Below are 14,709 nucleotides of genomic sequence, written 5' to 3' on the forward strand. Positions count from 1 at the left end.
TATTGGGCTGGAGAATGTCAGTGAAATAGGGATTGGCTCCTCTGAAGCCTTTCAAAATGAATTGCTGAGGTTGTGGCTTTGAACATTTGCCTTCTTTTTTTGTCAGGTCCCAAGCAGAATCCTATGGAAGTCACGTGATTACTTAAAAAGAACATCTTTACCTCGCTTTGGACATCACTGGAGTGCTTGGCATGACGAAGCTGCACAGCATCAGGAGGTAAAAGATAACCAGTAGCTTTCTGTTTTTCCCAGTTTTCCTTGTATAAGTTCTGTAGGAAATAAAACACGAGAGAAAGTTATGAAACCAAGAATAAAACCATGATAAGCATCACTCCTGTGGATAAGCAACCATATAAAATGTTAGAAGCTGACTCCAGGGCAGTCTTAGAAAGACAATCAGTTGAAAAATTATACACCCCCCCCCCCCCAATAAGTTCTTGATGTCACTTAAAATTGTCAGATGATCAAGTATTTCAAGGTGGAAAACACACATACCTGGTTAAGAATTCTGGCAGCTTCTCGGACCATTTCTTGCTGCGGTGTATCTGTTAGAGTGTAATTTGACTTGATGGCATTCCAGTCTTGGTGGTATTTAATCTGCAAAAGAGGATTTATGGAGTAAATGCATTTTAAAGTCATCACATTTAGAAAATGTAATTCAAGCCTTCATTTATACATATGAAATCATTATAAGGATTATAATTGCCTATATGTTCAGAGCCAAATTCACCCATGATGTGAAACAGACAGACATTAAAGAACGGAGGAAGTTAGGTAGGAAAGGCAACTCCAGGATCATGGTCCAAACCCATGCACCTTTGGAGTCATTATCCAATTTGTACTGATGCAGGAAATAAGCAGCTCATACTGGGTCTCAAACTGCAAAGTTCACAGTGGTTGGGAGGGGTCACTCTTCTTCAGAAACCAGGGCCTTTCAGCACAAAGTAAGTGGATGAGTTCATCAATACTCTCATCAGTCCCACATATTCAAAGGCTCTGCTGGTATTGGGCCGGAATGTGATTTGAAATACTTTTTTCCCTTTTAAAGCTAAAGTCTTGCAGATACATTCAAGAGCTCCAAAATAAACCAAGATACTTACATCACTCTGTATTTCACCACTATGTTTTGCGGTGATATAATCAACTCTGTCCGCCACTGGAGTAAACTTGAGAGATTCAGCTTTTGTGCGGTACTTTCTCTGTATAAGAGAAAAAAACGAAACTATAATCAAATTATTTTTCAGTACCTTATACTCAAAACAGAACAATTCCATGTAGCGAGAGAAAGAAAGCTATATGGAAGACCATATTTAATTTGCTAATGCAAGACAAATATAGTGAAAAGATCCAGCTTCTTCTTACAAAATGTAGTAAAAGTAATATGTTCATGCATTTTGAAATTACAGACACTTTCAGTTATAATCATGCTTGTGAATATTTAACACTTCTATTTAATTCTTATCTTACCTCATTCAGGAGATCTTGGACATGTTTGACATGGTTGATTCCAACAGAGTCATTTGGCATCCACCCAATTCCACGTAGCCATTCCAAATCAGATTTGTAAACAGCCTGGGAAAGAAAACAGAATCCACATCTTCAGTCTGAGTTCTCTGTCTGACACACTTTAATAAATATAGGTCTGAGCAACTTGCCTTTCACTTAGTAGATTTCAAGGTGAATGCTATTGGGCTTAATATCAATGTCTGTAAGGGTATGTCTACACTACAGTGTTAATTTGAGTTAATTTATTTCAAAATAGTTAATTAGAATTAAGCTAATTGAAAATAATGTATCTATACACAAAAACTATTTTGAAATAGTGTTTTGCTATTTCAAAATAGCACATCCACACTGAGTGGACCCTGAACCGAAGTTAAGGCTGGACAGAACCAGTACCAGCAGGGCATCAGATTAGGACTTAGTGTGTGGGACTGCTGCCTGAGGCTAACTGAGCTCCGTGCTTAAAGGGACCCTACCTCCACCCCGGACAGACAGTTCTCAGGGTTCCCCACTTGCTTGTCTACCTCGATGAGGGACAGCAAAGCAGTCCTGTCTTGGAGTGCCCTGAGTGCCCGCACTCGGGACACCACAGCACTTGGCCACATGGAGCCAGAGCTGCCCCTGGGCACGCCGGTGCATCTCATGGGGTCGTTGCCATCAGCCCGGCTGCACTTGCTACAGGCTGCCATCTGGAGGGTCCATCAGGAGGCTGTCAGGATCCAGGAGGCCCTGAGGGAGAGTGTCTGCCCCGAGGAGCCCTCAGAGCCACCTGGGTCCTCCCCACCGGGGGCTTGTGCTCCATTCCTCCCTCACATCCTTCCACTTACCCCTCCCTAGCCTCCCTTCCTCATGTCAAACAAAAGACACGTATGTTCAAAAATAGAAACTGTGTTTATTGAACAAAACTGGGAGGGGGAATGAACCTCTGGGGAGACTGGGAAAAGGAGGCGGGAGAGGGGAAGAGAGAGGGTGGGAGAGGAGAGGGGGAAACCTGGGAGGAGGGAGCTGGAAGGGGGAAACAATGGGAAGAAGGGGGAGGGGAAGCTCAGGGCCCAGAGTTGGGGGTCTCGCCGGACCAACTTGATTTTCATGCAAACCTGCTCCTGGGTTCACATGTGGCCTTTGGTGGCCAGGCTGGCAGCTATCCTGCCATAGTCAGCCACGTTCCTCCGTCTAGTGCAGAGATCATGGACGCTGGGGGCATCCCCCCCAAACCTGAATAAGGTCCATGATCTCCACCCTGGAAAAGGAAGGCGCCCACCTTCTCCAGCCCCATCAGCCTGCTTGGAGCTGGCAGACTGCTCCTGGGGAGCGGTGGAGGGCTGGCTCCCAGTTGTTTGCTGGCTCATGTTTTGGGGCCATTGGCTCAGGGGCTCCGGTGGCCACTGCTGGCTCTGGGCTGGCAGTCTTGGAGCTGGCACAGGCACTGTGGCCAGGGTCTACCCCTTTAATGACTCTGGGGCTGGGGGAGAGGAGAGTAAGTTTTCCTGGGCACCACCAGAGCTCCCTGGGAAGGGCTGGAGGCCCCCTATTTTGAATTTGGTGTTACTCCTCATAGAATGAGGTTTACCAAATTTGAATTAAACACTCTGCTATTTTGAATTAATTTAAAAATAGCTGTTTGCATGTTTAGATGCTATTAAAGTTAATTCGAAATAACAGCTGTTATTTCGGATTAACTTTGCAGTGTAGACATACCCTAAGTTTGCCAGATCTTAAACTTGATAGTAAGTCTGGTAAGTAATTAAGTTACACAAAGTCTCAATCAATTTCACTAACTACTTATATGTAGTGTTCTTTAAGAATGCTCTGTCTTTTATCATTCAAACCAGAGAAAATCTAAGCTAAATTTTGATCATCTGTTGCCAAAACATGTTTTTATTGTAAAAATGTAATTCATAGGAGATCAATACAGTTTGTTATTAAATGGCTTTAAATGTCTAGGTGCAATTGGTGCTTTCTTACTGGCTGTCCATGACACCATAACAATATATGTTCTGATCAATACATGCATAAGATTAATTGTATTGTTTTACTTTATACAGTTCAATTTATAGCCTTTCTGCCTTTGCATTTATACAATATAAAACAACTTGATACATATTATTGCTCAGCAATTACCTAATTTTTATTTCTTATTGCTTAATTATTGTATCTAGCATAGTTGTAGCAATAATGGTCCCAAGATATTGGAAAAGTGGCTCGAAAAGTTTGTCTCACTCACAAACAGAATTTGGTCTAATAATATATATTACCTTGTCCTTTCATTTAAAAATTAATGCATTTATATTTACAGAATTATAGCACCTGTGACCTAAGGTTTATCTCATGTACCTTGCTTGCCTTAGTTTGAATGCAAGATCTTTTATGGACCTTGTTGTCACACAAAAAGCCTGAAGGGGTCAAATTTGTATTCTTCTAGGCCAGCCATGAGCCCTGCTGGTGAAAATACCAGATGTTCTTTATCAGACTGCCTTCATCAGCTGTAACTCCCTATGTTTGCTAGCAGAGAGCCGAGTATGGGATAAATAACATGACCTCAGTTCTCAGCCCTGTGGGAACATTGAGAGAGGCATTGGGCCAGTATGTACACACTTGGTAAACAGCTGTAGTATAACTAGTGTAAGGAGTCCCATGTCTAGTGAGTCTCACCAGGGACCTAGATCTTGGAGGGTGCTCTGGATTCCCCCAGCTGGAGGCACTTCCACTGAGGCCTGGTGCAAGGTGACAGGAACGGGACTCCACACAGACTGAAGGGGCGTAAGCATTTCCAAATGCCTGTTGCTCATTTTTATGCATTGCTCTGCCTATGCTTATTGACGTGTTACTTTGAAATAGCTGTGTAACCATCTTGGCAGTATTAAGCCTGTAATAGTAGTGATGTAGTGAGATTAATAAAAGCAACTATCCCTAATCAACTTTGTCTTGAAGCAAATCTACAATACAACCCTGTTGGGCCCTGGCCCTGTGAGCTGACACTTTTCTTTTAGTTTGTTTGGCAGAGAACTATAATACTTATAGTGCTAAAGAAGTAACAATGATGGCTTAAAACTTAACACCTATTAATAAAAAGTCCAGTCTAACTCCAACTGAATTCAGTAGAGAAGACAATATTATAGAAGATAAAATATGAATATTTGTAAACTCACATCACTCTGCAGTTGATAGGCTTTCTTGGCCTGTATCACATCATTCTGATCAGGCAAACACGTCCAACGATGCAAGTAATTACGATAATCAATATCACTGACCAAAGTCTGACATTTTTTGGCAGCCACAATGGGAAGCATGTCCACTGGACTACTAAACTTTGTCTTCCACGTCTGAAAGTGCTTCTTGTATTCTAAGTCACTATGAAGCTTGGCTGCATGCAGGGCCCATAGTATTTTGTTATCTTCTCTCGCACTCGGAGTCCCAACATAGTGTCCTTTCTGCTTCTCATGTTCTAATTTATATTTATACTGGATATAAAGCAAAGACCACCATGTAAATTACTAACATTTCAGAGGCTTTAGAAATGGATGTGAAAAACTAGAATTGCCTTCTTTCCATACTTACATCACTGGCAATTTCTCTTGAGGCTTTGGCTACCTTAATTGGGATGGCATCTGCTCTCAAATCACAGCTCATCTTCACTTCATCCCAAGCTTCTTTATAAAGTTTCTGTGAAGTCAGAGAATTGGCCCATCATGTTTCTAGTACATTGACATGTGCAATCAGCGAAACATGCTACAACAATTGTGCATTTAAAGTAGCCGCATTAAAAAACTTCACTATCAGTCATTCTTGTGTATTGTTCAGCATAGCTCTGAAGTAAATGAAGTCACCTGTTCCTTTACTGCCAATACAACACAGTACTTTCAGCACTCTGAAGGTATAGATAGTCTAAGGTGCTGCAATCAGTTTTGTAAAGATTTAAGAAAAGTTTGTAAGTGCTAGCAATTTTCTTACATGAATAAAATGTGTGACTTCAATACTGCACTAGATTGCCAATATTCAAGCAATACCAGGAAATCATCATCAGTAGCACTTTTAATGGTTGTTACTTAAATATTTCCAAAAGACTAAATACTTTAAAAATTATATTCATAGAGGGGCGATGTTCAAAACATCACATGAGGATTGAACCTTTGACTCTTTCACTGATTTCAGTGGGAATCCACATGGCTCAATCATGTATTTTCAAAATACTACAGAATCTTAAAATTCAGAAGATATAGATAATAACGTTTAGAAACCTAAGAAATCCTGTACATATACTTACATTGCTAACATGAATAGCATTAGCTTTGGCAAGGTTGATTTCAGGTGTATCTGGCATCACATGGATCGTAGTCTTGTCCTTATCCCAAGCTTCTCTGTATTTGGGCTGTGAAAATAAAAAATGGTTAAATAAATAAATATGCTAGTCCTTTTGTATAACTTCACAGTACCCTGGGCCAAAAGTCCACCCAGATTTATCAACACTGAAAGTCTAAACTTTTGGAATGTTTCCAAGATACACTAGTTATTTTACAGTAATAGAAATATAGCCGTGTTAGTCTAGTCTAGCTGAAACAAAAACCAGGACTATGTAGCACTTTAAAGACTAACAAGATGGTTTATTAGGTGATGGTTTCTGGCCCACAAAAGCTCATCACCTAATAAACCATCTTGTCAGTCTTTAAAGTGATACATAGTCCTGTTTCTAGTTATTTTACAGTTTAAGTTAAAGATTTTAGCAGTGAAATTTTCTTTAATTATATATTGCACTGAAATAGTTTTATATAATAAGCATGAAGTAACATACAAGGCTGATTTGTGCAGCATTGGTCTTAGCAAGGAGAACATCTGGAGTATCAACAATATTAGTGTATTTCAAGCTTTCTACGGGTGTGCGGTACATCTTTTCACTCAGAATGTCTTGGGCATTCTTCACTCTCTTCACGTCCACGGAGTCATTTGGCATCCAGCCAATGCCACGCAGCCATTCCAGGTCAGATTTATACAAGGCCTGTATCGGATAAGGACAGAGAGGAACATAACTATCCATAGAAACACCTTCATTACTTTAATCCTTACTAAATAATGTAGATGGAAGGAAAATACTAAACACACTAGAGCTGGAGACTAAACCCCCTTTTATTGACTTTTATAAAGTTAATTTGTACTTTTGACAGAGTAGATTGGGTGATTTAAATCACCAATAGGAAAATCTCAATCTAAATAATTGATTTTGATCAATTTTTCCATTTGTCTTTCAGTTATTTTCTAAATAAAGGTGTATTCTCATTAACTGATAAATCATTCAAACATGCTGATTTACAATTAAGAAGAGATTGAAACATCCTTTTGCAACCTCTGAAGGGTACACTATAACTATAAACATTTATTTAAGCAATTATATCTTAATATTTCAGATACTTATAAATTGTAACATACTATTTTAGTATATTAGAAAATGGTGAATGATATATTGACTCATTACTAGATAATTAACTTTTTGCTCGTGATTTGTGTCAAACTACATTAGAATGGTAACTGAAATTTAATTAAATCCATAAAACAGCATATAAGCCTTATTTTTATTCAATAAAACAACCTTAAATGTCAGATAAATAACCTTTTCTTATCAAAACATATTTAACGTTCACTACAAAATGATTTATTCGAAAGAGTAAATTAAATTCATTACTTCAGGTCAGCACAGGAAATTTTTCAGATGTGTCTGGTTCCCCCAAATGATTCAAGTCCTTAATTTGATACATGACATCTTATACTATATTTATAAAGCAAGTTTTTTATAAAATTTCACGAATTCAGCATATTTATTATTTATTTAAATGTTTTGGCATTAAACAGAACTCCACTATAATTTAAAACAGCAACATTTTAAAAAATCAATTTTATCAAAAAATATTTTTTTTTAAAATCATTGATTTTTATTGACCCTTTTCAGTATAATATCTATCAATGCAAGGATCAGAATTTGTGGGGTTTGCACCTCAGGAATGCATGTAGCTAGAATGGTAGGCAGAAAGACTCTGAGAAGAGCATTTTTGTCATGCCTTTATCAAGTGATCATATGCAGTATGGTTGATGAGTTTACGTAGAGGGAAAGCTATCACAATGTAACACCTATGGAGGTGGTTACTGAAAGAAAAAGACACTCAAATAGTCCAACTCAATTTGTTTGCAACTGACCTTTGAACAATCAAGATGATAATTTACCAGCTCATCCATAAAAACTACCTGCCCATCTTGCAACACGCAACTGGGTAACAAGGAATAAAACTGATGATATTTACATAAGAGAAGGCCTGGTGCAAGGCAGCATCACCCTTAAAATTGTTTGAAGAGTGGCTAGAAGCAGGCATAAGATATATTGATCCAGATTCCAGAATATGCTGATTTGAAATTTAAGCCTCACTTGAGGTAAGATAGTCCCTCTGGTGCAGCTACCTGCATGTACACTGAAAGTTTCCACTGTATCCCCTATGCTCATAAATGTCACATTATTTCTCCCATTTTACCGATGGCAAATGCAAGCAAAGAGAGGTCAACTGATTTGTGGACTGTATCACATAGCAGAATCAATCTGGAACCCAGAAACAATGAGTCCTAATTTTTTGCACACTATCACTGCTCTCTTAAAAATTTATTTCATGGATATTGTGAAAACAGAAATAGATAAACTGTACTGCTAATAGATGCTGCAGAAACATCATGAGCCCTCTATTATGAAAAATGATTGATCGTCTATAAATTGCTGAGACACTAAAGGAAATGTTTCAAATAAAGCATATCATACACAAATACTTGTCAGTCTTCCTACTGCTTTCCCACATATAAGCACAAACTCAGTAGAAATTTGCTAGTGCATATAAAGCACAACAGTTACCAAGGCAACTGTTCAAGTACATTAAAAGTGGCCACAAATAAGCTAGAACCTACATTTGGGGGAAAACTGACTACCACTGAAGAGGTGGGGAAGGAAAGATGTACTACAGAAAGTCTTGAGGTAGACAAATCCTCCCTGGTTATTATCATGTCTCTTAACATGTCTAAGAAGCTTTACAATCTGGTTTGCTCCCTCCTCCACCCTCCCTCCCCACCCCCCCACGATTGTATATACACGCCTACTTACATCACTTTGCAGATCATAGGCCTTCCTGGCCTGGATCACATCATTCTGGTCTGGCAGACATGTCCACTGATGCAAATACTGACGGTAATCAACATCACTTGCTATTAACTGGCCTTCTTTGGCTGCTTGGACAGACACCATATCAACTGGAATAGTGATTCTGGCCTTTGAACTGTGATAAGCCTTCCTGTACTCTCTGTCATTCTGCATCTTCATTACATGTGCAGCCCACGCCAATTTGGGATCTTCCTTTGCAGTTCGGCATCCGATATAGTGGCCTTTCTGCTTCTCGTGGGTTTCCTTGTATTTGTACTACAAAATATAGAAAAAAGAACATTAGCAAAAAGTGCTATGAATTGTCAGTCTACATGTTCTAAAGTAATTACTGATTATGAGCGCCAGACCTGGGAACCCATAAAGGGTATTCCATCATATATTTTGGCCTTGGAAAGGGATCAGAAAAGGGCAACTAAAATGATTAGGGGTTTGGAATGGGTCCCATATGAAGAGAGGTTAAAGCGACTGGGACTTTTCAGTTCAGAAAAGAGGAGACTGAGGGGGGATATGATAGAGGTATACAAAATCATGAGTGGTATGGAGAGGGCAGATAAAGAAAAGTTATTTATTAGTTCCCATAATAGAAGAACTAGAGGACACCAAATGAAATTAATGGGTAGCAGGTTTAGAACTAATAAAAGAAAGTTCTTCTTCACACAGCGTGTAGTCAACCTGTGGAACTCCTTGCCAGAGGAGGCTGTGAAGGCTAGGACTATAACAGAGTTTAAAGAGAAGCTAGATAATTTCATGGAGGTTAGGTCCATAAAAAACTATTAGCCAGGGGATAGAAGTGGTGTCCCTGGCCTCTGTTTGTCAGAGGCTGGAGAAGGATGGCAGGAGACAAATCGCTGATCATTGTCTTCGGTCCACCCTCTCTGGGGCACCTGGTGCTGGCCACTGTCGGCAGACAGGCTACTAAGCTAGATGGACCTTTGGTCTGACCCAGTACGACCATTCTTATGTTCTTATGAGTGCTTCTGATATTCAAACCCATTTAAGAATACAGTAGTCTTGTGTTGGGCCCCCAAAAGCTGATTCCCAAAATCAGCAATGACCCTGGAAAATGATATTTATCCGTTACCTTAACAGTTTCAAACCATGATAAAAGGAAAATATTTCAGAATTCCCTTTAATTAGTGTAAATGTTTGAAGAATAAAAGTTTACTGGGTATTGCAAAATAATTATCTACTGAGACTACTTTGATATAAGAACTACAAAATACAATGTTCTGTTATCATTAATAGTTTACTGTAGCAAACTTTAATTTCAACTAGAAAAAGAGGGTCAAGATTTAAAATAATGCAAAAATACCTAAGAGCATGCTGTTCATAAAAAAATACATAAGCGCTTTGTATTGAGCTTAGCTGGCAACACAATTGTGTACTGTGTTTGATATAGGGATGAACGAACTTTGCCTTTCATAGAAATAAAACAGAAGAAACAGAGACTGTACCTCACTAGCAATGTCTCTGGAAGCCTTGGCATGTTTGATGGAAATGGTATCGGCTCTTATGTCATAGTCTTTCATCTTGGCATCTTCCCAGGCTTGCTGATAATGTTTCTGTAATCAAAACCAAACATTCAACTTTAGATTTCATTTCTCTCATAAAACACATTTCCCTGAGATTTGCAGCATGAATGTTTTCATTTGGTCTGTTCAGTTTTGTGGGTTACAAAAATTATTCCTATCCCCTTAACTAATCATTACTAAACACGTCATGATTGATTATACAGGTCCCAAACCGAGGGTCTGATATACAGAGTCCTGTGCCCATCTGACTACAGTGAGACTCTTTGTGGGCAGAAGAATATCCCACGCCATATTATATTACAGGAAAGTAGCCATAGATCTGCATATCAGCAGCCTAGTGAAGTTATGAAAGATTCTCATTTTCTTTAGTGTTCTTTAGATTATGCTTAGCATTAGACCCACAGAGGAGTCTCTGCTCAATAACCTCATTAAAAGTTTTGTTGTGTATATATAGACTCACAGACTTTAAAACCAGAAGGGACCTTCATGATTATATAGTCTGACCTGCTGCACATTGCAGGTCACAGAACGTCACCTACCCATTTCTGTAATAGGCCCATAACCTTTGGCACTTCCACTGAAAACATAATATTTAATATGATCTTATAAATCAATGCAATCAGTATTAAAAGATCTAAAATAGCTCTGAAACAATTAGTCATATTGCCATTTTAAAAGAAACAAATCAAGAGTTGAAAATAAAAACTGTGTAAGAATAATGTTAAGTGTCCAAAATACCTAATTGGTATGTAAGATGGAAACAAAAGCTTGAAGTGGTCTCTCACTCGTCCAATGACAGAACATTTTCTACCAAGTCAAAGAATGCCATTATTGTTTTTTTCCCCCTCACTCTGGGAAAGCCCAAAATTCCTTGTTCAAACCAGTAAATCGTCATAAGGAGTACAGTGTACACAAGACCAAAGTGCTAAACTGTATGGCCACTGTTTCATTTTTGTTATCTACTCATTGTGTATTAAACCAGACAAACAAGAACAACTTTTAGACCATGGGCCAGAATCCCTGCTGGAGTAAGTTGGTGAACCTCCATTGGTTTCAAAAAAAAGGTAAGAACGGATAAAACACGTTATTGAATGACTCCAGATTAATGAATCTTGCCCATTGTGCTTCATGAAAATTGTGATAATTAAGCACATAAAACACTTCAACAAATAATAATTCTTCATGTACATTCTAAAATACAAAATAATAAAATGAATATACCTTTGTGTATGTGAGAACCAGGAAGTTAATAATAAGAGCTGTAAAATGGAGCAGGCTTAAAATTATGTCTGTATACCAAAATGTTTATTTAAATAACACTATGTATTTTTTTTATTTAAATATCTTACATTGCTGATATTCAGAGCATTGACTTTGGACTGCATCATAATAGGAGTGTCAGCAGGTAAGGTGAACTGTGTCTTCTCTTTATCCCAGATTTTATGATAGAGAGGCTAATGAGAAAATAAAGATAGCATTATTTGATTATTTTCAAATTAATTTATCTCGTGGTATATAAGCTAGAATATGTGTTACTGTTCTCATTTGATGAAATTTTAATGCAACTGAATGATCCACAAAAATATCAGTATGAATATAGAAAGTAATGTTAATATAAAGGCCACCTTACTTCACTGATCTGCAGAGCATTGGCTTTAGCCAAGACAACTGCTGGGAGGTCAACTATGCTCGTAAATTTCAATTCATCTGGCCGCCGGCGGTATAATCTGTCATTCAGGAGCTCCTGGGCTTTCTTCACTCTTGTCACATCCACTGAACCTTCTGTCAACCAACCAGCACCACGCAGCCATTCCAGGTCTGACTTGTACATGTTCTACACACAAAATTGTTCTATTAGTTATATCTGGCAAGCATGGGAGTTTATTGTCAATGCATAGCAAGGTAGTGCACTGCACTGCACGAGGGACAGATCAAACACACAGCTGTAACTCTTATGATCACAATTTCCTCTTTGATCCCCTCCTTACTTTAGGGAAGATCTAATCTGCTACCTGTATCAATTAACATATGTGCTTTGGCCAGTGATTTGGGGGGAAGAATGGAATTTAAACTCTCACCACCCAATGTTAGTTCCTGCCTGCACATAATCTGCCCATTAAATTAAAAAAGCAGGCTGATCACTCCCTTCCTCCCTCCCTCTACCATGCTGTGTCTAGTGATGGAGACCATCCTCACTGAGAAACAGAGGATAGGACAAGTCACATTCTTGCCCAAAATAAATAATTTCTTTTGTATAATTATATGAGAGAAAGTCAGACAAGTAGAAAAATAAATTGTATTTTACTCTCTTAATTTATACTAAATTAATTGTATCACCATATTTTATTTCGGCTACTCTATAGGGAACTGTAAACAAAAATTATTGTTTTGGTTTGAAAACCAGCACATAATGTTCTGTGATGCTTTTTATGTGGCACCTTTGTTTCATGGCTCCTTGTCCTAAATAAATGCCTCTGGCAAACCCTGGTTTGCAAAAGTTAAAAAGCATTCCAGTGAACCAGAAATTTCCAGAAAATGTCAAACAGAAGAAGGGGAAACATTTTTTTCAAATGCAAGCCAATATTTATTCCTAAGCTAAATGCCTGCTAAATCATTCATCATATATTTCTACCTTTAAAGGCTAAAATCCAGTGTGAGTTTTGGTATTCTCTTTCTAGACAAAACACAATTCTTGGAAATTATTGTGCACTATATCTTGATATACTCACATCACTCTGTAATTCATAGGCCTTCTTGGCTTGGATCACATCGTTCTGGTCTGGCAGACATGTCCACTGATGCAGGTAATTGCGGTAATCAACATCACTGACCAAGGTCTGACATTTCTTGGCCTGCACAATTCCCAACATGTCCACTGGGCTACTGAATTTGGTCTTTGATTTTTCAAAATATTTCTTGTACTCCCTGTCACTTTGGATCTTGGCTGCATGAATGGACCACACCAACTTGGGATCATCCTGAAGGCTTTGGAATCCCACATAGTGGCCTAATTGCTGGCGGTAACCTGTTTTGTATTTGTACTAATCATGCGTGTGTAAAAAAACAGAAATAAAAAAAAAACAAATGAGCATTTTCATTGGCTATCTAAATATGTACAAATGTTTCTTTAACTACTGTTTAAAGCATCTATGTTTTTTTTCAGTTGTTAAAATGTAAGTAAACTAAAAGGGTTGTTTCTTTACAAGGCACCTAATTAAAAACCGGTTCCTGTACCCACAGGAATCTTTCAGGAGAAGTTGGATTAGCCCTACTTGCTACCAGCTAGCCCTACTTGTGTTTTATGGAAAGAAGCACATATTAAACATATTTTCCATCCTTTTTTTGGCCCAAAAGTTTCAAAGGGTTGATGAAGCACCCAAAACTTCTGATGCATTTCAGCACTTTGCCTGAGCCAGCAGAAATATTTAGGTACCTGAACTATTTCCAAAATAATCCAGTCAACGCTGTCTATTACATAATCACTGGTAGCTTATGATCTTTTAACTATACTTAGAGTGAAATTGCTATGATTTGATATTTTAAAAACTGTTACAAGAAGCAATTAAGATTATAAATATAAAATGTACTATCCATTGTTAAAAATTATGCGTAGTTTTAAAACATTTTTGAACGTTCACAATAAACAAACAAACAAACAAAGGTGAGACTGTACCTCACTAGCAATGTCTCTTGAAGCCTTGGCATGTTTTATTTCAATGGCATCAGCTCTTAAGTCATAACCTTTTTCCTTGGCTTCTTCCCAGCTTAGTTGATACATTTTCTGTGGATGAAGTGAATATGTTAACATGCACACAGAGAAATAGTGCACGTATTTATCATAGATGGTAATCAATATACATTTTCATCAATTTTTTTATAATAAAATATAAAATGTAAAGTGTATACATTATGATAATCACAGTAGTTTTTACATTTAAAACATCCCCTTTAAAATCCAATCTGTTCCTCTATGTGGATCACTTTCACAGCTGTCTGAGAGGGAGCATAAGTTATGGTTATCAGAGGGTTACTTGTGCTAAAATACATTTACTAAGATATACCTGGCCCTACGTGAAAAGAAACTGTCCAAACTGTCCATTGTGACTGAGGCTTACAGATTAAGCCCAAAACTGATCAGAGTTCTTTAATCCATGATGTTTCTCTTTTGCACAGTAGGAAGCTACCTTCTCTCCAAAAGTTCTGATTCAGATAATATGTGGTAACTTGGGTACAATGGTCCAAGTTCATTCATCAACATCACAATCTCTCACAAGTTTATTTACTTGGAATTTAGATATGTACTTTAGCTATTTATATGCTTTGTAATGGAGCAGTACACATTTAGATATTTACATTAGCTATTTATATGCTTTATAGCTGAGCTTTGAATATAGTAGAGGATTATATTAGAATATACATAACAGACTCTGGCTTCAGTTATGACTGAATGGACATTATTTCTTGATAATGTGTAATTTTGGATAAACACAT

At 37.9% G+C, this 14,709-nt stretch overlaps 1 protein-coding gene across 35 annotated transcripts in view; it reads right to left on the reverse strand.

The window, feature by feature from the left end:
* The window catches only part of NEB (nebulin), a 194,429-nt gene that overhangs the window by 70,799 nt on the left and 108,921 nt on the right, over nt 1-14,709 (reverse strand). For all 35 annotated transcript variants that reach the window (XM_075933364.1, XM_075933387.1, XM_075933388.1 and 32 more), the window contains 14 exons: nt 13,892-13,999; nt 12,948-13,259; nt 11,849-12,052; nt 11,568-11,672; nt 10,141-10,248; nt 8,630-8,941; nt 6,293-6,496; nt 5,768-5,872; nt 5,062-5,166; nt 4,653-4,964; nt 1,468-1,572; nt 1,101-1,199; nt 496-597; nt 162-269 (listed from right to left, as the gene is read on the reverse strand). In XM_075933364.1, the coding sequence (XP_075789479.1) occupies nt 162-269; nt 496-597; nt 1,101-1,199; nt 1,468-1,572; nt 4,653-4,964; nt 5,062-5,166; nt 5,768-5,872; nt 6,293-6,496; nt 8,630-8,941; nt 10,141-10,248; nt 11,568-11,672; nt 11,849-12,052; nt 12,948-13,259; nt 13,892-13,999 (2,289 nt within the window). The remainder of the gene's footprint in view (nt 1-161; nt 270-495; nt 598-1,100; nt 1,200-1,467; nt 1,573-4,652; nt 4,965-5,061; nt 5,167-5,767; nt 5,873-6,292; nt 6,497-8,629; nt 8,942-10,140; nt 10,249-11,567; nt 11,673-11,848; nt 12,053-12,947; nt 13,260-13,891; nt 14,000-14,709) is intronic.

The sequence above is a fragment of the Pelodiscus sinensis genome, chromosome 7 (assembly GCF_049634645.1).
Source record: "Pelodiscus sinensis isolate JC-2024 chromosome 7, ASM4963464v1, whole genome shotgun sequence".
Classification (NCBI taxonomy): Eukaryota; Metazoa; Chordata; order Testudines; family Trionychidae; genus Pelodiscus; species Pelodiscus sinensis.